Source organism: Rhinolophus sinicus, chromosome 3, assembly GCF_057876585.1.
Source record: "Rhinolophus sinicus isolate RSI-liver-muscle chromosome 3, RSI-T2T, whole genome shotgun sequence".
Classification (NCBI taxonomy): domain Eukaryota; kingdom Metazoa; phylum Chordata; class Mammalia; order Chiroptera; family Rhinolophidae; genus Rhinolophus; species Rhinolophus sinicus.
Genome location: NC_142503.1, coordinates 197,741,267 through 197,766,368, shown reverse-complemented (window position 1 = coordinate 197,766,368; position 25,102 = coordinate 197,741,267). Strand labels below are relative to the sequence as shown.

Sequence of the window (25,102 nt, the reverse complement as noted above, 5' to 3'; positions counted from 1 at the left end):
TGCTATGAGCACCACCACCAGGCTCCGAGCGAGCGGGGAGAGCGAGGCCCGAGAGCAAGTGGCGGGAGAAAGCGGAGGAGCAGCAGGCGGTGCTCACTGAGGTGGCGCCCTGTCGCATTTCTATAGCGACCGCATGTAAAGAGGCCTGCGACACCTTCTCAGCCCTCACAACAGACACTGCTGAGGCGGGTGAGGCGAAGAAATACTCTTGTTTTCTGAAACCCAGAAGCGGAAAGACTTTCCCCGAGGTGTGAGGTGCCAGGGCCGTGCAGAGGCAGGACGCAGTGGTAAACACCCTTTCAGGCCGTCAGCAGCCACCTGTTCTCGCCTCCCTGCGGCCAGGTGGGGACAACCGTCTCGCGGAAGCGGCTTTCCGGTGAGCGACGGACCCAGCGTGCTGCCACCACAGCACCTGCAGGCACCACGCACTCAGAGCCCCCGGTGCACTGCCAGCCAGAAGCTGGGCGGTGGCACACCTGGGACCTGCTCCCTGCGCCTCCAGATGAGGGCTCTGACATCCGGGGAGGCCCTGGCTTCTCTGGGCATCACCGCCTGTCCCGACAGCGAGAGAACCACAAGGTGACCTTTGAGACCACTCCCTGCTCTAAAAACAGAGTCCCTTCTATTTAAAATTCTCTCTTCCGGAAGCCAATGACACTGCCTTCAAGTGTGGTCAACAAAAACTGCTACGAGGAAGGCAGCTGGGATGGCTGAGTTCCTCAGTCTAGGCTGACAGGAAATATGCTTCCTTTGTCAATGAATTAATTTAAAAAAACAACAACCCAAAATTGAATCCTTAAAGAAAATCTTTGTCCAAGTTTCCTGACTGCTGTTTCAAGCAACTGTGCTGCTGACTGATTTCATCCTCTCTCGTGCTAACATTTCTTGTAGGAATTATGTACTGACGAGTGCCGACTGGCACAGGTCACGTGGCTGGGCAGGGTGCTGTGGAACAGGCCCTGCTCTGGGACCTCAGGCAAACGACTTCCCTTTCAGAGCCTGAGTCTCCTCATCTATAAAGTGAGGGACTGGATTGGGCCACCCCAGCACTCCCAGCACTGACCCCTCAAACTGGTCTAAGCCTCGCCTGGTCTGAGTCTGGGATTCCTCATGCCTTCTCTGCTCATGAAGATTAAATAAAACAATGAATGGGAAGGACTGTTGAAAAGTAGGACATGTCACTTGTCAGAGAAGCTTGTCAGAGACGTGTGCAGCTTAGCACTTTGCTTCATTAATAACACCAAGGGCCATTTAGACTGACGCCAACCTCCTCAGGCAGCAGGACTTTCAGCAAGTGAGCTTCCAAGCCAGGGAACTGCAACTCACTTTCGTGTCGGGAAAGTTCGGCAGAAAAATGCGTTGCAAGTAATGACTATGAAGTATCAACATTCGCACAACGTCCACCTTCCCCATCACAAAGCCAATCCAAGTTAGTTTACAAGCAACGCGGTCTTTTCAGCAGCGAGGCGGAACGACACTGCGGACAGCCCTGGCTGTGCATCCTCTCAGCCACTGCCACCTCCTGACCGTCATTTCCGGGCTTGGGGGACCCTCTTCAACTTCCACTGGACGCTACTTCGATTCACCAGGCTGGACCCAGCTAATAGCAGAGTTCATGATTTAAAAAGAGCCCTGTGCCGTGATGGCTGTTTCTGACACACGTCACTACATCCTCCGTACTAACAGCAGGCCTGTGAATCTGCTGAGCTGTGCTCCTCTGATGTCCACTCAGCCAGCACTGCAGTAGAAGCTTCTCAGTCACTGGCCTGAAGGCACCTATCAGACTGTGACTGGATCCAGCTTCCGCATCTGCCAGGCCCTCGAGGCCACACGCCAGCTCCTCACAAAGCACTTCAGCTTTTCTGGCAACACCCAACTGCTACTTCCCAGTCAGCCTGCTTCGCTTTTCCCACGTTGCGTTTGCTGCCGGGAAATGTACCCTTAATCAAGGTCCTGGCCAGGCGTAGGGAGAAGAGATACCCGTGAACCCTGCAGGGGCGTCTGGGGGAGCAGACACCCTGCTACCTCTGTCCGCATCGATCGCAGCACTTAGGACCCCGGAGGCCAGGCCGGGTCACTCTGTCCTTCCCTCCTCTGGTCCCTGGCAGCCCACATGTAATGCGTGTACAGTACGCAGCCGAAAGGGACGTCTGTCAGTGACCTGTTTAAGGGTGTCCTCACCACCCACCCGGCCGGTTGGGCAGGACTGTGTTTCCGTCACCTCCGTAGCCCCAGGTCCGGACCCGGACTTCTGCTGTATAAATGGAGAACTACTGGATGGGGCAGGTTGACTCAGGGGGAGCACGACACATTACAGCGACACGGCCTGACCTTGTAACACGAGGACCTCAACAAGTCCTAGCTCTGTCCTTCAGCAGCAGCAGGACTCCAGGTAAATCTCTTCACCTCTCTACCTGGGCCTATTTCATCACCTGTAAGATGAGGTGACTGGTCCTTATTCTGCCGAGGGATTGGTGTAGAGACAGCAGACCTGGAAGCCATGGGTATACTAGAAAGCAAGTGCAAATGTGAAGGGTTGTTTTTGTTTTAAAAAAAACACCACACACCTCTCTTAGCCTGGCATTTGGGATAGTGACTGTCAATTAAAAGTTTGCCTTGCAAACACAAAGAATGCCAGGCTGATCCCATGTACTAGGATTTTCCATAAAATCTTACAAGTAGGAGACACATATTTTGGGGCACAGAGGAAAGCCTTGGCTCCGGAGGCATAAGGCTCGGCCGGATGGTCCTGGCTCTCCTGATAGTTGTCCAGGAGCCTTGGACAAGCGGGTCCCCTCTCTGGGCCTCAGTGGCCCTATGCAGTGAGAAGACAGACACTCAGGCAATCTCCAGGCCTCCTCTTGCTGGCTCCTGTCTCCAGGCTGACCAAACTGAGATGGCTTCTCAGTGGTCTCCCTCTTTACGCTGCCCCTCCGTGTCCTTTCCCACTTGGAGTTCACGGGCTGCTTTAAACCCATCACCTCTGTGGAGGAGGCTCACCGCCCTATGACAGCATTCAAGACAGCGGCGGGAATTACTCACTCTTTCATCGCCTCTAGTCCTGCCTTTTCCTCCCATAGTTTCTATTTTAATTCATGCTACCACAATTTATTTGGCAGGCAATCTGGAAATTTCTTTCCTATTCCTCACTGTCTACATCCAAGAGCCGATAACCCGGATCAAACTTAGAAGTTCTTACCTGGGCTAATTCCACAGCTTCTGAACTGGCTTTTTTACCTTCAAACCCATCTTCCATATAGTCAGTGCCAAGAGTAATCGTGATATGATGCAATCTGACAAGGTCATGCACCCACATCAAACTCTTCCAAGAAGACCCAGCTCCTGAGGAAAAGCTAGTGCTGAGGAGCTTATGACCAGCACACCCGGTTCCGCCTCTCACTGTCCACTCAGGGCGGAGAAAGGCTGCCCCGCAGGGGACCTCCCGCTGTGTGAGGGCTGTTTAGGCTTTGTCTCTCCAGGAAGCTTTTCAGAACTCACCCAGGGGGCCTGTGCGTTAGGCACCCAGCCCCACCCACATGTGCTGTGGCACCGCCTGGATCACACTGTGAGGACAGTGCCTGTCTCCGGGTCTGTCTGTACACCGTGGGCTCTCGGAGGGCAGCCGCCATGTGTTAGCCCTCTGTCCTCCCCAGCGCCTGGCAGACTGAGTGTTCAACCCACGCTGCCTTCCCCCCGTCTTTGGTTGAAGCTTTCTGGGCAGTTTTAACATGGAATTCTGGAGCAAGGGGTTGTTGTTGGTGGTGTGTGTTTAAGCAAAACTTCTATGCTTAGGAAATGTTGCACGTCATGAAAAATTATTTTAAAAGAGAGGGAGTAAAATCTCTCCCTCCTATCCCAGCTCCCTCTAGTTTCGAGTATATTCTTTCCCAGCTATCTACACACATTCAGGCAGGTTTGAGGCCCGAACCCCTTTCTCAAACCCTCACAAATGGGCACGCACCATTCCCCCGTCCCACACCTGAGGTGCACAGACAGGCTTTGGGGATCCACACAACTCCTGAACTTGTCTGTAATGTTGTGGTTTAAGCACGTTGCATTTTCGGGTGGGACTGCGCTAGTAATTTCCATTAATTTCTCACAGGTGCTCCTGAGCTCCAAAAAGAGACCTGCCCACCACCAAAAGCGCATGAAAAGCCCAAGACCAGGGAGTGCTACTGAGGCGCTGTCACAGTACCACTGCGGTTACGACAGCATGTCCTCTGCTCAGACAGCACTGAGCCCCGGGGCGAGGGGGCTAAAGGAGCCAGCATCTCCACTGCGCTCCTGTCAGTAACAGAGAATCGAAGAGCAAATCACAGATTAGGAAAGTCTGACATCAATGCAAATCTAATACAGAGCCAGGAATACTGCACACTCCTGGGAATTCTATTTGGCCCAGCACTTTGAAGTCCGCTTGCTAAATGCAACAGTGTAATAGAGACCTCTGTCTGAGTTGCTTTCTAGTCTCCACTCATGGGGACTCTGGCCTGCGCTGTCCAATACCGTAGCCTCACGCCACTGTGACTAGGAGACTTGACATGTGGCCAGTCCTAAAAGAAAAGTGATAGCAGCGTAAAACACACAGAAGACTGCAAAGACTTAGTGCAAAAATTCATCAAATATAACTCGTTAATAATTTTTACGTTGCTTACTTGTTGAAACTATAAAATTTTGGATATAGTATTTTAAATAAATATATTACTGAAAATAATTTTATCTGTTCTTTTTACTTTCCTTAATAGGGCTTCTACATAGTTAAAATTCCACATGTGGCTCGCACTGGTGGTTGATATGATTCTGTTGGACAGAGCTGCTCTAGAGGACGTGGCACTTCTGTTCCTATCCTATGTTCTCTACCCATGACTGACTTTTTAACTCCTACCTTAGAAGCATTCTATTCTTACAGATACAGAAAACAGATTGGTGGTTGATGGACTTGTGGTGGGGGACGGGGGACGAAATTGGTAAGGGATCAAGAGGCACAGACTTCCAACTGTAAAGTAAGTCGTGGGGTATAATGTACAGCACGGGGAATACAATCAATAATATTGTGCTGACTTTGTACAGACACAGACAGTAACTAGACGTACTGGGCTGACCCTTTAATGATGTCAAATCACTATGCTGTACATACGAAACTAACATTGGATGCCAATTATACTTCAGTTAAAAAAAGAAATGTTCTACTCTTTGCAAATCAAAAGCAAAGAGTTCAGAGAGGATTTTCTAAGTCAGGTATTACTATTGGCACACAAATAAAAAGCAGTTCACAAAATAACTGGGAAAATACACTAAGACAGACCATATTTGTGGGGTTGACGTCTATGGTGAAATCCATTTGGCAGGACCCAGGTGAAAACGTCACCTCCAGGATATACGTCTAAAATAATCTCCTTTAAAGACATTTACTGAGCACCTACTGTGTATTGGGTTCTTCACATTTATTATCATAATTTCCACGTTAAACATGAGAACTGAAGCGTGGAGAGGAGCTCAGGGTCCCCCAGCTGTCAAGGGGCAGGCCACCTGGCACCGGGGCTTTGTACCACAGCCACTGCCCACCCCACCCTCTGCCAATATTGTGTCTTTTAAGATGTTTGCACCAGACGTCCCAGGTTACAAAGTACTTTCAGATACATTATATCGTTTAATTGCCCAAACCATTCTGTGAAGTACATATGGAAGTTACCAATCACCATATAAGAGGGGCGTTAAGAGCTTAGCATGAAGGCCTTTCCTGCATCTCACAGCTTGTAGAGCACAGTAATGCACCTAGGAGGTCTGAAGACAAGTTCAACGTCCTTTCAATAGTATCTTCTCTACCAAACATAGCCTCCTTCCTTTTAATTAAGACTGATTGCTTTCTGGGTATTACAGTTAAAGGGAACAATGGAAGGGGGAACTGTACTGTCAATAATGATCAGATGTATGGTCAATGACCGTGTCACTATTTCTAGGCGCATATTACTGCACATTACATATTCATATATTATAAATATAGTAATAGCACCATGAATTTAGTGTGATATTTACGGCCCAATTAAACACACAGGTAGCAAAGAGTTAAACGGAGAAGTCTCTAAAATCCTTGGGAAGGTGTCTGACCCTTTGGGGGAGGTGGGGTAACGTGAAAACAAATGAACAGCAAGGTTGACTTTCTCGAGAGTGAACTGTGATCACAGAGCAGGAGTCAGGTCTGGTTTTGTCGGGTGAGTTTCCTGAGCAGCAGGTGAGCAGCCACACTCCACCTACTCTCTGCCCGAATGCTTACAGTCAATACATGGGGAAAAGAGAGAAACAGAAGTCATCCAAACACAGAGGACAGGGCGTAGCCTGAGAGCAGAGAGAGGGAGAAGATGAGGGCAGAAGGCAAACGCGGCGGGTTGGGAACCAGGAGGAAGGAGGGAGGAGTCAAAAGAGAAAAACATACAAGAATGTTGAATGGGTACAAACACAGGAGCAGAGAAAGCAGAGAAACAAAAGGGGCTTGTGAGAGTCCGCAGCAGGGAACAAAGTGCTGTAACACAGTCACCTTGCACCGTGAAGCCAGCACGCAGCGAGCGAGCGCGTACAGAAACCAGTAAGCACAACAGGGAAGTCACCGGTGGGGCCACCCACGCCAGGGAGCAGAGTGAGACGTGCGAGTCCAGCCAGGAAACTACTTACCATCCCCTTAGTGTGGGGCGGACCTCACCGTTGTTTAGTTAGAACTTTCTCGCATGTGGTTTATTCAACACTTTCGTAAATCTAGTTCTTTCAAACACATTTTGCACCCAAGTCATTCATTTTATTTAAAATTCCACTTTAAGCAGCCTGATGAGGGCAGTTCTATGAGGAATTTTGCTTACAAAGTGTTTATGTGTGGGGGTCCCGGCCCCCACGGTTAACTTTGAAAAAATGCCCTGTTCTTTACCAGCCTTTGCCTTCAGGTCTCCTGCTTATTGGGTGTCCAGGTTAATGACTGAATTTTCTTTTCTGCTTGTCAGTTCCGGTCCCCATGAGGAAATGGCTGGAAGAAACAGTCCCTGCTCGTGAGGAATTCTACACTGGGGAGAGGCAGGATGTAGTCAGGAGCGCCCACAGGAAGTCATAAAAGTAATCAATAACCCAAACCTGCCATCGAATTTCTAATCTTCGTGAGCAAACGGAGCCCTAGTCTCTCTTTACAGCATTGCTCACCCACACATGAAACTCCAGGGCGCACAGGGTCCTAAGTTGCACCCCAGACCATCCCAGACAGCTCCCCACCCCACGTGTGGCCTCTGCTGCACGTTTAAGGGTCTCGGTGAAGTTCTTACATTAGTCTTTTGAGCTTTTATTATACGCAGTTATTTTTCAATTATTACAACTAGCTTATTGAAAAGAAAGAAGTTTAAGGGTGCGAAGGGACAGGTGAAATGCAAACGGGGCCCAGCCCCGCTCCCCATGTTCAGTCACTGATGTGGGGACATAACAGTGGGGAGGTGGTGGTGGCCCATCATGCGCCCATCTCGGTCACCTCGGTCACCCTCCCCCTCCGTGACGAGGCAGGGCAGGTATTTACAGCCCCACTCAGCTGGAGGTCTGTCCGGAGAACAGCACAAGAAGGTTAGTTTGTCTAAAACCTGCCATATTCGCTTGCTCGTGCTCAGCAGTTCTCTCCACCTGCCGCAACTTTAGATTTTAATTTCTTTGTTTCTCCTAATTCTACAAGGCATGGCCAACGTTTCATTAAACCACAGAGCCCTGCCTCTCTCAGTGGGTATCCAGACCCCTCGGGCTGCCTTCAGCTCTCCATCCTGGCATCGCAGCCAGGACTGATTTCTGTGCCAGCCTTCCCTCAGCACAGGGCAAGGGAAGGAACGCAGCAGAACAGGAATCAGTAGACTTGAGTTCTAGTCCTGGCCCTGCTGCTAACCACCCTGGGAACCATGTCCGAGTTCTGACCCTTTCTAGATTTGTTTCCTCAGCTGTAAAGGGAGGAGATATCTAACTTGCTGCGTGTGGTGTTAATTAAATAACGTACTGTAAGGAGCCTTCTTGGCACTTAATCGCTGAGTTAGACAGAAGCCATCCCAGCTGCGTCCCTGAGGTCTAGCTCTGAACGAATAAAAGAAGGTAACAGAGGGTGTTCAGTAAATGTTACTTCCCCTTCCCATTGGAAATGCCAAGGGGCCCTGACATGTCTGCTTCAGAAAAGTGAAAAGTAAATTCTGGGTCCGAGAGGCCTGAAGCAGAAGAGCTGTTTTAGTTCTCACACTGCCTTTTCTTCTACCAAAAGCACACCCTACGCCCTACCTGGACTGTCCTTCAGGCATGGCCTTGAGTCCCCTCGCCATCCTCCTCTGTCTCACAAGTGTGCCTGGATTAGTCCGCTCGCGCTGCCATGACAAAATACCAGACTGGGGCACTTAGCAACAGAAACTGACTTTCTCACAGTTCTGGAGGCTGGAAGTCCAAGATGGAAATGTCAGCAGGTTTGGTTTCTCCTTAGACCTGTCACCTTGGCTTTCAGGTGGCCGCCTTCCTTCTGTGTCCTGTGTGGCCTTTTCTCCGTGGAAGAGTTCCTGGTGTCTCTTCCTCTTCTTGGATCAGGGCCCCATCCTAATTACCTCATTTAACCTTAATTACCTCATAAGGTCACATCTCCAAATACAGTCACTGGGGGTTAGGGCGCCAACCTATGAAACTGGGGGAACACAATTTGGTCCAAAACAGTGTCCTAGACCACAGGACTGTTAAATGCCTAGACTGAATACAACACTGTGAATGTGGTCTGACAATTTTGAAGATAACTAGTATGGTCACCTCCTCTGGAGGAAAAATATGCACGTTTTTGTCTGCTTTTTATTTATCATGTAGTTTTGCATTACTTGGGATTCTTTAGGTGACAGATACTAACAGGGAAAACATGGAATTTCTCGCTTCTGTATATAGTGCAAACAAACCCGACCTCATGGGTAAGCCTGGCGTAAGGCGGCGGCTCGTCGCGAGCACAGGCTCAGCTTCCTTGGCCGTCACTGAACTCTGCCCCCTCTGCTGGCTTCATTATCAGACTCTCCTGCCCTGCGTGGTGGGAAGAAGGCTACCAATATCTTGAGACTTTCGTGATCCTGACAGCTCTAGATCCCAGGAAGGCATCTTTCCCAGTAGCCCAGTCCCACAGAGGATGCACAGATGAGACCTGCCCCTAAACCAAGCACCACAGCCAGGGGCTGAAGTTGGCCTGGCCAGGTCTGTGTCACGTGCCAACCCAAAGTGGAAGTGGGGGATCAGGCCTTCACAAAGCACATGACCGCGTCACATGACTGTGCAGTGGACTGTTAGCTCTCCTCTTCCCCACCCCTCCTCTCCAAACTGGCTGCTGGGCAAACAGTATCTTTCTAGGAATAACAATACTATTCCAGCAGACAAATAGGTGTGCTAAAAATTATTTAATTGCCTCTCTCTAAAAAAATTTCTTGATATTTGTGCCACGTGTTACCTACTGGAACGACCTCAAGCGCTTATCTCTTTGCCCAGGGGCTAAAAACAAATGACATTTACAATGGGTGAAGAATGCCCTCACACACCTCATCACTCTCTCCTTCAGCGAGAACTGCACTGACACGCAAAATCGCAGCCAGTTTCTCATCCTGACAGTCCTGAAAAAGAGCTGGACTTGATCATGGAAACATCAAGAGGGTGATAGTGTTTCCCCGAAAACAAGACCTAGCCAGACAATCACCTCTACTGCGTCTTTTGGAGCAAAAATTAATATAAGACCCAGCATTATATTATATTATGTTAAATATTATATATTATATTAAAGACCTGGTCTTATATTATAGTAAAATAAGACCAGGTCCTATGTTAATTTTTGCTCCAAAAGACGCATTAGATCTGATTGTCTGGCTAGGTCTTATTTTTGGGGAAACACGGTACATTAGAAACTCCTTTACACTCACACACGGGCACATCTGAGGGAATGAGCAGTGTAAGAAAACAAAACAACACATGCACACTGTTGAATGAAATTTACCATTTTGGAACTGTCCAAAAATTCCTTGCTGCCAAGGACATGTCAGAAATAGACGAAATAAACTGCCTCCGCAGTCCAAACTGGGGCACGACAAAGTGAATGACAGAAACATGGTTCCTGATTTTCCAACTGAGTGACTTTATTAAACTCCAAAAACATAAAAGCCAGCAAAAATACCACTTAAAAGGAAAATTCAAGGAACAAAGTGTCATTTTAAACCGATTTCACTGTATGTCAGTCATCTCAATAAAACTGGAAGAAATAAATTTCAGTTGTAACATACTAGTTATAGATAGAACCCAGAGACACAGAAGACAAAATTCACTCATTCATCCAACAACTGTTAACTGTCCTTCAAATGGCTTATAGGTGCTGTGCTAGGTACTGGGACAGAAATGAACCTGGTAAATAACAATTAAAACCAACTTTGAGTTTTACTCTTTACAAAGCATTTTTGTATCTACCAGGGGTGCCAAAAAAATGTATACACATTTTAAGAGATGTTATCTATGTATTATTTTTTGAAGTTGAATTGAATTATGGTAGCAATGTGTAGTATGACATTTGCTCAAAAGATGGCATTAATCAAATGAATGCTAGCGTCATTCACTGTATTATAATTTTAATACAGCTTTTTCCTTTCTTAAAATATGTACATATTTTTTTGGCACCCTCTGTATAATCACACTTTTTCTCACAATGACCCCATTTTGCAGATAAGGCAAGTGAGATCCCAAAAGAATGATTTGCCCCAAATTACACAGCCAATAAGAGCAGGAGTCTAAAACTCAAATGAGACTTCAAATTTTACACTCTTTTATCTTCTTCCATTTATGTATTTTGCCCTGAAGAGTCTCTTCTTCTATTTCCAATTCCCAGGCTCAGATCACCCTTCTACTACAGCAGTATTTTCCGGAGCATAAATGAAAAATTAAGTGTTGGGCAATAAAAGTTCCTTCATCAACATATGCGGGAAACTCAGGGGCAAAATTCTCACCCCCGACCCCTCAGGACTCCCACAAGACGTCTCAGAGCCTTCGTGATGCTATGCACTGTCCTTTTCCAGGGGAGTGGGGTGTACGATTTTTCTCAAACAATTGACCACAGACCTTTTGTTCCCCATGAAGCCTCCTGTCAAAAGCACCGGTCCCAGAGTCAGACAGCACTGGGTTCAGACGCCAGCTCTGTGTGATGCTGGATAAGTTATCAAGCCAGTGTATGCCTTGCTTTTTTTTTTTTTTTTTTTTTTAACCTGTGAAACAGATATGACAATAACAGCAGCTATCTCATGGATTCTTATCTCCTAGGATTCATACAAAGTGCTTAGCAGGTTACAACGTTCATAGTCAAGGCTCAATAAATGGGATATATTCACTTACTCAACAAAACGCTATATAAAACAAATATTGCTAAAACACCTGACAGATTTTCCTTATTTTACAAAATTGGGGTCGGAGGCAGTTATGGAATGACAAAAACCAGCAATGACTTTTTAGTTAGAGGACTCAGATCCAATTTCCAGCTTTACCAGTTAAGCAGATATATTACTTGAGAAAGTGATCTAACCTCTCTGAGTCTTCTCAGGGTAAAAAGGGAACACTGCCTGGCTCACAGGACTGCTGTGAAAATCAGAGGTGACGACGAAGGTGCCTGGAATGTGTGTGTATACGTGCACATGTGTTATCCTGTGCGTATTTGAATCTAGAAGAATCAGAAAGCTTTCATTTAAATGCATAAGGACTTTTAAACTTCGCATGCGTTTTTCCAGCTCAAACCCTTTTGTAAATTCCTAGCTGTGAAAATCTACCACATGGCCTCCGAGGCCTGGCTGCCGCCCTGCTGCCCGTTTCAGGGCAGGACCTGCTCACCACTCCCCGTATCTCCCAAATGCCAATCATGCCTCCTGCTCAGAAGTGAATAGACATCAGAAAGGCAGCAACTGCTCTCTTCCCGCCATTTCCCCTTTGAGGGCCTATAACAATCACTGGCATATGGCAGGAGGTGAAAAAAGTATTAACATGAATAAATGAAAGGTGCTGAGAAGACATGGCACGTCCAGCTCTGTCCAAGTGTCACAGATGCCAAGGAAGATGCAGCAAAGATTCTTTCTGCCTTCAAGTAACCCTCAATCCCGTCAAGAAAACACGACTGAGAAAGATTAAATGTTAGATTATACACCTCAAGTGGTGTTTGGGAGTTCAGGAAAAAAGAGAAATTTATGTGGGCTAGAGAGGTCAGAAAAGGTTTCCTGAAGGAAGTGTGCACTGTGCCAGGTTTTGAAGGATTTCATGGGGAGAAAACAGAGTTAGAGGCGGGGAAGCCCAGTGGTGTGTGCAGACCCATGACTGAATCAACGTCTGGAGCAGACGGAAGATTCTGGGAGCTAAGCTCCCAAAGTGCGCAGTCAGGCCAGGGAGGGCTCTCAGCAGACAGCGAGGAGCTGCACTGGCGAGGGGCAAGGACCGTCCCCAAAGGACCAGGGGACATTCCGCTCCGTTCCCTCCCTTCTTTGAGACAAGCTGTGTGTACGTAAGTTTCCAGTCAGAGCAGGATGGGCCGATTCTCCGTCATTCATCTGGGATCTGACTGGCATGAGCGTCCCAACACAGATCCAGACCAGGACAGTTTCCCCAACGGTGGCACAGTGTGTCCCTCCCCCACCTTTTTTCCACAAGGTGGAGAACAACAAAGGTAGTCTTCACTCGGCGGTTTTAGAAGCGCTCCAAGGTTTGTGGGACTGAAAGTATCCTCTCCAGGAAAAGGAACTTCATCACTGAGTACAAACACTTCTTGAAATTGTAGCGTTTGTTTGAAGTCTGGTTCCTCAAAGTACCTCCAGCCACACAGTTTTGCCCATCGCCCCATCTCCCCCAAGAAGGCTCTACCTTGATGTAATACACAGCTTCTGATCTACCGCATACAGTGGAAAAGGAAGAAGGGAGTGCCACGTACAGGAGGGAGCCTGGAGGGACACCCGTCTTCCTGTTCCTCTCTCCTGGCGTCCCTGGTGTGCAGCCTGCCACCAGTGGCGAAGAGATGACCTTCCAAAGATGGAGGAGCTCCAGGCCTTGTGTTTTCCCCAGGGCTGCCACCAGTAAACGCGCTGTGCTTTGTCTCGTGAGTACGTGTGCTGACGAAGATGGGGGTGGCTGGTCTGAGATGCACAGCAAGATCAACCCTGGCATCTGGCCGGCTCTGAACTCCTCGTGCGGTGACGAGTGTAAAATGAACTCCTGACAGCCAGACGACTCGCCGCGCCGTTACCAAACCCGAGAAGGACCACGAAGCAGCATGAGTTAGTTCAGCCACAGACCAAGTGTGGGAGTCGGTACCAGTCACACGCATTTACCGCCCCTGGATTCAGTGGCCACAGGAGGTGCCCGCTGAATTTCACAGCACAGGTGATAACACGTTTCATGATCCCGTGCACTGGACTTTCCAAGGCCCCCACGGCCATTACCTTAGTCTCTCTCAACCACATCTCTGTAAACAAAATAGTGTTTCTATTTTCCAGGTGGAGAAACCAAGTCCCAGTGAAGTGAAGTGACTTATCTAAAGTAACACAGGTAGTGTCATCAGAACCCAGGGTTTCCAGGCTCCCAAGCTCAGGTTCTCCCCACAAACTAATGGGGTGTGTGTATCAGAATCACCAGTGGGGCCTTAAAAATGCAGATACCTGGGTTCTACTTCTGAATACGTGGCCTCAGTGGATCGAGGGAGAGCCTGGGTGCCTGTGTTCAGATGCTGAGGGGCCCCCCAGTGGAGAAGCTTACACAGCACCACGTTGAAGCTCTTCAGAAGCTTCCCCTGACATCCAACAGAACCACCCCCAGAATGGATCCCATCAGACGCACAATAGCCCCTTCTGGTTGGAAGGGCGCTCACCACAGCGCTCTCGCTCATAATTCACTTTGTCCCCACCTCATACATCGTACCTGTCAACGCACTCCACACAAGCTCAACAGACATTGATTTCTATGCCAGACTTTGGAAAGAGATATGACACCGAGAAATGCAGAACAGTGAATAATGTGCTGTGGACTAAGTATGCAGGCGCGGGGGAATGTCGACACGTGGTGGTGGGCTGTGGCTGTGGCATCATAATTAGACAGAAAGCACTAGAGTCCCGGTGTGTCAACTGCAAGGAACTTAATTAATCTCGCAGACCAGTGAATCTGTGTGTCGACTGAGCCCAGATCCAAGCTCTCAGCCGATTAATCACATCATGGTTGGTTTACTGTGGCATAAAAATTTCAACAAACAGGATGATCTTCCAAGGACCGATTTCTGGCACTGTGAGTCTCCACACTCGGGGGGATGGGAGATTAGATGTGCTCCATCTTCAGTGTGTGGCCTCTCTCCTGGCTCCTATGCAATTTCTAATCCAGGATTAGATTAGGCCAGGATTTAATGAGCCTAATTAAATGCTTTGATGCTTGAGGGAAATGAAAGGCATTAATTTATTGAGCATCTACTGCGTACCAGGCACCCTGCTGCTTTAGGGAAGTAATCTCATTTAACCAACACAATAACGCTGGGAGGTAGGTAATACCCCCGTTTTACAGAGAGGCAAACTAAAGCACAAAGAGCTTAATTAACTTGCTCAAAGTAACAAGACTAGTGGAAAATCACAGGTGCCAGCACTGCAAAACATCTCGCAGTAATCCCATGAATACTACACATTCCCTGAAGGTGAAAAGGGTTTACCTCTGCAAAGCAGTGAACTTCAGGGCAGAGAGCAGTCACCAATCATGAGGAAAAGACAAAACAGACGTGGGTTACAGAAGAATGACAGAAATCTCTTCCCCCCTATGCTCAGCCCCTGAACCCTCCCAACAGCTCTTCATCCACCCAAATCACACGCTTCTCCAAGACTCCTGCAGGAGACGCCCGGCCTGAGTCTCCCTTCCCTCTCAGCACAGCGAAGCGGCATCCTCCTCCCACCCACGGCACCTTCCCGTACCCCTGTGGGACTCCCCCCACTTCTCCCGTGCTCCTTTTGTCTTGACTACCCCACCCCAAGCACCTTTCCAGGACAGCAGCGTCCTGGAGGCGGGCTAAAGATTGCACATATTGGCGCGTTCTCCTGCGGCTTATGTTTAGTAGATGCTCAGGAAGTGTTTGCGGTGAACGTTTGCTACCAGCAGAAAGGGGCTCCTGTCTGCAGTTGGCGAGACCTGTGCAACTCTCCTAAGAAGCTGGCAAGTGTTCCGGGACTCATTCACTCCTCTAGTTGAGTCCACTTCAAGTCTTTCCTCTTAGTTTTCTTTTCATTTGTTGTTTTTAACATGCGAGACAACTACTATGCTATGCAAAGAGGTTTGGAGAATGGGAACAATGATTGTTCTAAAAAAATCGCACCTGAACTGGTTAAATATTAACTGGTTAAGCTTCCACAGATTCCCAAATATAAAATACAAACATTACAGCAAAATGTATAACCTATATATACTTCTTTCTTACATATTATCCTCAAAGTAGCCCTTTCCCTGGTAAGTGAAGAAACTAAGGCCTAGAGGAATAAAGTGACTTACCAAGGTCACAGCCTTTACGTTTACGTTCTATGAATTAAAGCCAAATCTGTGGACTCCGATCCATGCCTCTCTTCGAGTAAAACTGAACAATAATTGTAACACTTATTTAATAAGGGAGGATAGATTGGTATTTTTAAATGTATCTGCTTTGCCATCCTAACAGCTAAATTACTTGTTTCCCAAAATAGCATTTTGCTTGTGGCTTGTCAGACAAACACTAGGCGGAACTGTCAAGTCAATGCAATTGTCTGCCCTCCCCCTCGCCCGCTTCATCTTTCTCTCCTTCAACTCTCCACCCTCTGCCCACTTCCTCCAACCAGGTGCTCCTGGGGATAGGTCTGGGTAGAGGCACACATTTGGGGCTGTCTGTGTCCCCGAGCCTTTGTTTTCATTTACAAGATGCCATGTGGCGTCAGGTTACTGCAGGCAAAGCAATGAGCAGTGTCTGGGACATAGAAGGTGCTCAGTGACCACGCTCTGCACGTCCCCTTCCTGCCCAGCCCCGTCCCGTCTCCTATGGACTTGAGACGGAGCTCCGCGCCGCTGTGGGAAAGTCGCTGGACCTGCGTATCTGTTTCTTCAAGGCATCCCGGGACCCTGGGGACTGAGCTGGCACTTGCCGCCCAGCTGGTGGGCGCTCCTGGGTTGTGAATGTCAGGTCTTCCCTGATACCACTCAGTTTAACTCATTGCACTATTCCAGGGAAAGGGCACGGAAGGTACATTTCCCAAGACTAGATATCAATTTGAATTAATAGAGCTAGTTAGAGTCTGAACCTCAGCCCTTCCATAACACTTAAAAATAAAATAATTAAAACCAAACAGACTCAACAAGTAACATTTTCGTGTGATTGACACATTCTAACGTGGATTTCAGATCTTGGAGTTGGTATATCACAATCCTCTGCAAATAAGTCGGAATAAGTCAAGTATCAGGAATTCTGAGGAACAGTGATCTCTGATTTGGGTTCCATTCTCACTTGAGGGATGATGGAGCCAAAAATCACTTTAAAACTCTTCATTCTGGGGATGGTAAGGGAACGTGGTCACTATTCTGGGTCTAGAGCTGGGCGGATACCCCGGAGGTCCACAACGCTGCCCCAGTGGTGCCCCATGACAGCGTGTGCAGTGGAGGAACAGCAAGTGTTTACTTAAACTATTAGTTGAGTATACGGCTTGTCGAAGAAGTTTTTGGTTTTTTTCAAAAGGCAAAAACACGAGTGAAGTGTGTTTGCCACAACAGCCAGTGAGGACAGCTTGCCTGGTGTTAGGACAACACAGACTTGTGGTCAATGGCAGGCAGAAATCCCCTAACGGCTGGAAAACACTGGCGCGGCCTCACGCTGTCGGGATTCTGCAGCTCTAGGCTGGGCCCCGGCCCCGGGCCCTGCAAATCATTAGAGTCTTCAGCATGTTCTAGAGTAAGATCATCTGTAGAGATTCCTTAGGAAATGTGACCAGAGTTCTCTGGCACTCCAGCAACTGGGGTGTGCTGAGGACACTTTGCATTTTTCTCAGGTCAGTTGTCAGCTTTTCGACGTGCTCTTCTGAACCAGCACGTTCTGCGGCCACCATGGCACCGATACCAGGCCTGCTCTGAGCCGGCCAGATAGCTTGCCTGCATTTCCCTGTTAAATCCTCGTGAAAACGAATTGGGTCAACTGCTTCTTAAGGCCTACTGTGTGTCAAGCAGTTTTAGGCACGAAGGAAGCAAAGTTAAAAACACAGGATTCATGAAAGTTCTCGAGAACTCGTAGTCCAATAGGGAACAATGGTATGTACATGTGTCTGTATCAAAACCAGACTTCCTTTTTAAGATGAACGTGGCCCTTATGCTCTCAGGGTTGGGCTGTGTGTATGAAGGGGTGTATGCACACGGGAGGCCCATAAACATGCGTGGATAAGCTGATGGGGTCCCCCAGCACGCTCTCCTCCCTTGGCATTCATGTAGAAAGAGTGCTGTCATTTATAAAGTTTAAGTCCCCATTGATTTCTGACAGCTTTATAGATTTTCTTGGCAAGAACTGCTATCCCCATTTTTCAGTTGAGAAAATGGAGACTGAGAAACACTAAGACACCCGCCCAGTCCACAAGGCAGTGCCCGACAGAATCAGGATTACAAGCCCAGGCCTGATTCTCACCCCGCAATCCTCTTCCCACTGCTCTGAGGCCTCCCAGGAGGAGGAGGGCCGCTGCGACGTGGCCATGGTTTGGCCTCCCCTTGACCATGACGCTGAGGGTCCTCCTGCCTGTACTGGAGCTGCTGCTTCTGGCTCCTGATTTCTTTCCCACCTGTATCTCTATTCTGCCTTCGCCTCCGACTTCCTGTCCCAATGTTCCCAGACGTGCAGCATCAGCATCACCTGGGAACGCGTTAGGGATGCAGGTTCTCAAGCCCCACCCTAGACCTCCTGGATCTCAACCTCTGGGGGGGCCTGAGCCATCCGTTCCGCGAGCTCTCCAGGTGACGGCTGCTGCCCACGGCAGCTCAGGAGCCACCGTGACCTAAGCGAACGGGCTCAGCTCCTCTAGTCTCTGCTGCCCCACCGTGACCACCTGGCCCCCGCACACGCAAACCCTGTGACTACAGAAGAGCAGCCGTCACACAATGCCATCACACCCAGCCACGCTCTTCAGGGCCAGCTCAGGCAGAAGCTTGACGCCGGCTCAGAGGCTTCCTCCTTCTGGCCTACTTTCCACGGAGGCCCCCCTTCTCAGGTCAGCAGTGCAGTGGCCTTTATTTACCTTGACCCCTTTCCACCTCATCAGACCCAGCTCTGGGCTCTTGGGCAAGGAGCCACCGCAACAGGATGGCCCTGTCCACACATGTCCGTGTCCCTTAGCTATGAAATGCAGCGAAGGCTCCCAGCTTTGTTCCAGGCAGCAGGTAAGGCTCACTCCATCTAGATTAAATGCTAACAATCAAATGCGACCCTCATAATTATGCTACTTTCTGTAATTTATAAAATTCTTCTGTAACTCTCACAAGGACCAGAAAAGCTAATTTTGAAACTGGGATTAGAACCCAGGACTCCTGTTTCATTCCCTAAGGAACGAGCTACTGTAATATGTCAAATATTTAATAAGTTCTTGTTAGTAATTAGTGGAGCTATTATAAAACAGTAAGTTCTGGTCACTATGTAAGGGCACAGGCCCCATGTCACCAGAGCACGTTGCCACATGAAAAGAATGTCCTTTGCACAAGCCTAGTCCATTAGAAATAATGCAGGAACATGCTATTAAACAAAGAATAACTTCCTGGATCCAAAGCCCCAAGTTTATAAAAAGGGCCGCCTTTGCCGCCTGCTTTGTGGAAATCTGATGATCCGCTCATCTACTTCCTTGATTTTGATGGAAAGGTCTCTAGTTTCCTCTTACAAATAATGGAAAGTGGTTACTCTATCAACATTTAATGTCTGTAGCAGCAGCACTGAGGTTCCTCACAGTCACTTCTTTGACCATCAACATGGTATTTATGCTCAGTTCTAAAATACACAGAAATTCCTCTTGAGAAATGAGAAGCTGTCAGAGGTTAGAAACACACACACAGATACATGCTCTTCCACATGTTCCAAAGACATGGAAATATGCACACGCATGATCAGATAACCCTCCCATTCCACCTCCTTATTTTCATGTCTTAGAAACTATCTCTGTGGGGATGTGGGAACATCCCTCCCCACATTCACACCCAGGGACAGATTCCCGGAGAAGAGGTGGAAGAAAGAGAAGCAGTAAGATTCACAAAAGACTCTAATTTGGAGCATTAATAATAGAGCAGCTGAAAAGCTTGCAAAAGCAAAGAAGGGCCCTGTTAACAAAACATTCAGGGCACTTCCCAGAAACTGGCCAGACACGAGATTGCTATTGACAATGAGGAAAATCAGAGCCCGAATCAAATCTCAACTGAGCAGACAGATGTGCAGAATTCGCTGTTACGATTAGCATTTTTTAAGAGAGCAGTAGACTCCATGAGTTTGACAAAGGAAGAAAAACAAAAGATAGCCAGAGACTCATTCTGGATAAACAGTTACCATTCTGTATTCATAACTCTACATCAGCAACAGCACCTCAAATAAGGCACAAGGTGAGGTCCTCTGCAAATTTACACACCATCATACCAATTATCCATGCTGCGTTTGTGCATGCGGTAAACACCTTGGATCCACACCACCTCTGTGCCTCCCACCCACCCCCTGACTGGGGTAAACCCCACTAAATGCAGAAAAGAACCCCTTTCGATCTGAGAACCAGCCAGAACCTAAGCTGGCATTACACAGCAAAAACCTACGAGAACAAAAACCCAGCGGCAGACTGATGTAGAAAACCCAGAGCATACCTGAATTCTTCAAATGCGAACATGACCTAGTCAGAGACAATTTCCTTAGATTGTCTGGTAGCCTTTTTGGTTTGGAGGACAACCATTTAGTCAGTCAGATGGTGCAAAGTGCAGAAAAAAGAGGCGGGGTTTCCACACCCCCCAAGATTCTGAAGTAAAAGGCTTTCTGCAGACAGGGGCCTGCAGCCGCCAGCTCTGCCAGCTGCTGACAGGCGGCAGCTACCAGGGGAGGCAGCACGAAAACCATGTGACCATTCCTGCAAGTCTGATTAATGCAGTGTGTGCTGAGGCTCCAGGCCGGGAGCTGGATTCGTCCAGGGAAATAAGTGGAACCCCGGGCACGCTGGGATCCTGGGTGAATCACAGAACACATCCCACCTCCACCCAGAATTCTGCAGGGGGGCAAAAGCAAAAAGGAATGAGAATGCAACCTGTTCTACTGTGGTCACCTGATTACCTCATCTTCCTGTGGCTGCTGCTGCTCTAATGACGAGGTATGACCACCGTGGTCAGTGAACATGGTGTAGTGATACCCAGCTACACTGTACTGAAAATTCTGCAGAATTCTGACTCTTTCCCATCCCTCCCAAGCATGACTTTACCACAAATGCATGAACTGCTTCGGAATCACAAAAGTCCCATTTTACGCCCACCTCTTTACCAGGAACAACGTGACCTTCTGGGTCAATCGTGATGGCTGATCTCATTTATTCGGTTATTCATTTATTGAGTGTCTAATAGGTACCAGGCTCTTATCAATTCCTTGATGTACAAAAATTGCTGTAATAATTTCAGAACAGAAGTTTAAAAAAAAGAAAAAAAAAAGAAACGAGATGTCAGCCAAAAAAGGGAAATGTTTACCAGTTTGTAAAGCCCAAGCTGGCAAGATCTGGCAAATGAGCTGCGACTGCATTCTGAACTTGCCATTAAGAAGCGTCTTTCTCATTTGGACTGCAAATCGGTATAAAACAAGGGAGGCAGGTCTCAAATAAAAACCTGTGAGTCACTCTTGACTTTTCTCTCTCCCTCATACCACAAATATAATCACTAATTCTGATTCTACCTCAAAAAGGTTTCTCTGAATCCGACCCTTTCCCCATGCCCACGCACGGCCTGAGCTCACACCTTCAGCATCATGCCGCCAGCATTTCTCACTGGCTCTGCTGTATTAGCAACTTGTCTTTCCATCCCTTCCCTCAAAACCTGCCAGAGCAATTTTTCTAAATCTGATTTTCATGCCCCCTATTTGAACCCTGCATTAGTTTCTCAATGCCCATAGCATTAAGTGAAAACGCCTCAGCCCAGCATACCGAATGACTTCTCCAACTCTTCCTTCCATTAAAACTCTTCACAAACCCCCAAATCCAGCCAGACAGCCCCGTTCCCAAAATATGCCAGGACCTCCTTTCTTTGGTCCATGGGCCAACTGCCCAGATTATCCCTTGACCCTATGTGACCTGCGCCCTTCCAGGCAGCGCACACTGTTCCCTCGGCTCCGTCCCCAGGACCGTTAGCCGCTCGCTCTCCCTGCTGCCGGCGGCACTGCCTTACAGCATGCTGTGCCCACACATCTGTGGTCCTTGAGGACACGGCTGCGGGAGACTGTTTCTGCATTCCCAGGGCCTGGTACGGAGACTGACAGAGGTTTGCTGAATGAACCTCCTTCTGTCCAGCTTTCTACCAGGGAGAGTGACCTGGTTCTTGTATGAGGTGCTCTGGGATGACCGCACCCCTCTTCTTACATTACCTCTATCATGAAGAAAAGTGAGAGTCCAGAGCTTACCGCAAAGAAATGAAGCGATAATGGCCAACTGAGGCGGACTGATTAGTGAGAAAGAAATTTTGGGGAACCCCATGGTCCCTCACACCAAATAGCAATCATCAGCTAAGCGGATCAAGAACGTCTCCCACCGTATTCCGGACAAGTCTCTGCCTGAGACCTCCTAGTGGGCAGAATCACGGCCTAACAGAAAGCACAGGAGTCAGCCAGTAAGTAACCCAGGCTGAAGTCCCCGCTCGGCCTCTGTGACCACTGACAGCGACGTAGTCCCGAGCCTTGGACTCCCCAGGTGTACATCTGGAATAATGTGGACACTGCCCAGGCCTCTGTCACAGGATGCTTGTAAGGACCCCACAAGGTGGGACAGTGGAGCTGTGAGCGGTCTTCATCACGTACACAGATTTTATAGGAACATTCGTCCTCACCTCTGTGACTTCACAAGCCGGTCTCCCCGGGCAGAGCTGACAGCTGGCGGCTCTTCATGCTGAGGCCACCCCCTCACTCAAGTGTTCTGTCTGCCTGTTCACTGGTCGCTTGTCTACTTTTGTTTTTTTTGAGGGGAAGAGGAGCAAGGTATTGCTGTCCTGTGATTCTCAGTACAAGGGATGTGTGGATATGTGTATAAAATCACTGTCCTAAATCCTAAGTTAAAAAATAAAGCACTGGAGCTGACCTAAGTCTTAGGAAGAACAACGCACCCACACCAAATACAATTATAAGATGTTTTTATTTATTAAACTACCTGGGTTTAGTCAGATGAGTGGGGATGGGGCAGCTGGTTATCAACCAGTTGCAAGCTTCCCGAGGGCAAGGAGACTCTCAGTATTACGTGATGGGTTTGTTGGTTGGTAGAAAGGCCAAAACCTCCATTCCTGGCACTCTTTGCAAGGTATGGCGAGGAGCAGCAGGGGTCTTAACTCCCAGCCGTCTGGCCCAGTGGGAACTGGCCTTTCCCCTGGCCACCAGGCAGGCCCAGTGTGACCAGCCTGGTGGGACGCAGAACCTCTGGACTTTGTGCCTTTCTCTACCAGTGACTCAAGAATCGCCTCTTTCAGGGCCATTCAGAAGGGAGAGTGCAGAGCGGACAGAAATGGTGAAAAATCTCCAAATCCTAGCACCAAGTGTATTTTAAACAGAATTTTACGAGATCCCCCAACTTACTAATAAGGTACTGGATGCCAAATGGTTAAGTAACCTGGCCAAGGTTATATTGCTATTAAGTGGCAGAGCAATGACTTGGACCCAGGTCCAAGGTTTTTAACCTCTGGGCCCTCCTGGCGTCCCAATACCAATGACCCAATTGCCTCAGACGGCCTCCCCGAGAGACTGCCAGGCAGCCTGTGCCTGAGACAGGGCTGGGACGTGATCACGCTCTGGGGTTCTTTCCCCCAGCTGGACCCTGGCTAATCCCCCGATTTCACAGCCAGGCAAGAGACGCTCAGGGCTCCAGAAAGCCTCAGCTGGCCTAGGAAGGAAGGGGTGGAAACCTGAGTTGACACAGCCTCGGGACCAGGTTGGGAACTGGGTCTGCTTCCAAGGCTGGGTGCTCCCACATGACCTCGTGATAACCGATGACAGCAAAGTGTTAGGATAGGGACATAAGTAAGGATCCCTGACTCCTGACCACTCCACGCCCCACTTAATGGCACTTCTGTGACCATACAGTGTTGGGAAAAAAAAGTCATCCCAGGTCATCCACCAATGACTCAAGGCTCGGAGAAAGCATGTTCCTAATCTGGGACTTCTGTGGCCTTTGTCACTTTCAAGGAACAGCCAGATATTAAATGTTTAGCCTTCTGTTTTCTAAAACACCACTTCCGTGGGAGGTAAAGCTGATATGAACAGCAAACGGATCCAAGTAGCCAGTTCTGGCCGAAGGAAGGAAGAGCCCGAGGCCCTGCTGCCGGGTCTCCTCTCTCCCCTCAGGGACAGGCCCGGCCGCAGTGCGCAGCCACCGGGCCTAAGGGACCTGGCAGCCCGTCAGCGCCAGCACCGGGGCCTTGCCACGCTCGTGCCATCACACTCAGCCTAGTGTATCTTTCTAGTCTCATCCGAAGCACCAAAGCTTCCTGACTGGGCCCTGCCGCCACCTGGGCCTGGCCCGCTGCAGTTACTGGACGTGTATGCGGCATCTCCAGAAACAAGCAGATACTGAACAAAAACGTGACGGTGAACATGAGGTGTCCCCTGGCCCCTGACAACGGGGGAAGCTAAATGAGAAGGAGGTTTGAAGTCCAGCTGAAACAGTGCCCTTAGCGTAACAGGTACCCGCGTTCAGCAAGCACCTCTTTCCCCATGAAATGGTCAATTTCCCAAAAAGGTGAACTTCGGATTTGTTGGTGCCAAATCCTCACCCCCGCTCTTTCGGAGGCTGACGGTCTGAGAGTGGAAAGGCCTGTGGGTTTGCGGCCTCACAAGCAGTGTCTCCTCTCCCACTGTTTTTAGGCTGTAGGCACACAGCCCTGATATGATGTACGTGCAGCAAAATAAAGACGGAGCAAATGAAAAGGGTCTAATGTTCCCATCAGGTAGAACAGAAACGCTCTTCTGACACTGACAGACGTGCACGCGCACTGCTGAGCTGCGTCGGGACAGCTAGGAGGAGACTGAGATGCAAATCAGTTACAGTCATGACTCAAAATACGGTTCTTTCCTCACGGCCCATCCGCGGGTTTTTCCAACAAGCAGGGGGCCGAGCGGAGACAAGAGGCACTCACAAGTGTCCTCACTGGAGCCTCCCCTCCAGCACCCTAATTAAGACTCCCCTCACCTCCATCTTCCTGCCTGCCTTCCTCCCTACTGCACACAGCCACCTGTCCTGGCACCTTCCAGTTGAAAGCCGCAGAATGAAGTCTCGCCCCCAGCCTGGCACTCAGCTCCTCCACACACCTCCCACACGTGCCAACCAGATCCCCACTCACCCCGCACACTTACTCACGCCACCTCCCCTGTTCCAGAGCTTTCCTCCGTCCGCCTTCTCTCCACAGCGGTTTGGAAAGTGTGCTTCTGAATCCAGTTCAACTGTCAACCTGAGAAGCTTCGGGCAAATTCTTACCCGTCTAAGCCTCAGTGTCCTAATCCAAAGACGGGATCACAGCACGTCTGGGGGTGCCCCAGAGATGAACCCCTGGCACACATGAACCACCATCGATGGCAGCTAACACTATGGCATATGCTTCAAAACTCCATCGAGTCCCCCTCCTAACACAAACCAGCCCGCGGTGACCACTACGACTCCGCAATGCCTGACAGGCAATAGATACATATTTTTAATCTCACATATCACCCTGCGCTGAGGAGTAGCCGTTGTCCATTACCTGTCTCAGGCCTCTAACCTGCTGAGAGTCACTGAGGACAGGCACGGAGGGGACCGACAGAAGGTACCTTAGGAGTTTAGCTCCTTGTAACCTTCATCTGAAATATACAAACAATCTAAGTAAAAACAGCATG

General features: G+C 48.8%; 1 protein-coding gene across 4 annotated transcripts in view; it reads right to left on the bottom strand.

The window, feature by feature from the left end:
* The window catches only part of EVL (Enah/Vasp-like), a 141,310-nt gene that overhangs the window by 88,631 nt on the left and 27,577 nt on the right, over positions 1-25,102 (bottom strand). Inside the window, exon 1 of one of the 4 annotated variants that reach the window (XM_019751595.3) lies at positions 19,873-20,146. The exons of 2 other annotated variants lie outside the window; for them this stretch is intronic. In XM_019751595.3, coding sequence (XP_019607154.2) covers positions 19,873-19,895 — 23 coding nt within the window. In that variant the 5' untranslated portion in view covers positions 19,896-20,146. Of the gene's footprint in view, positions 1-19,872; positions 20,147-25,102 lie in introns of those variants that run through there. One more of the 4 variants, XM_019751598.3, reaches the window with a different exon arrangement.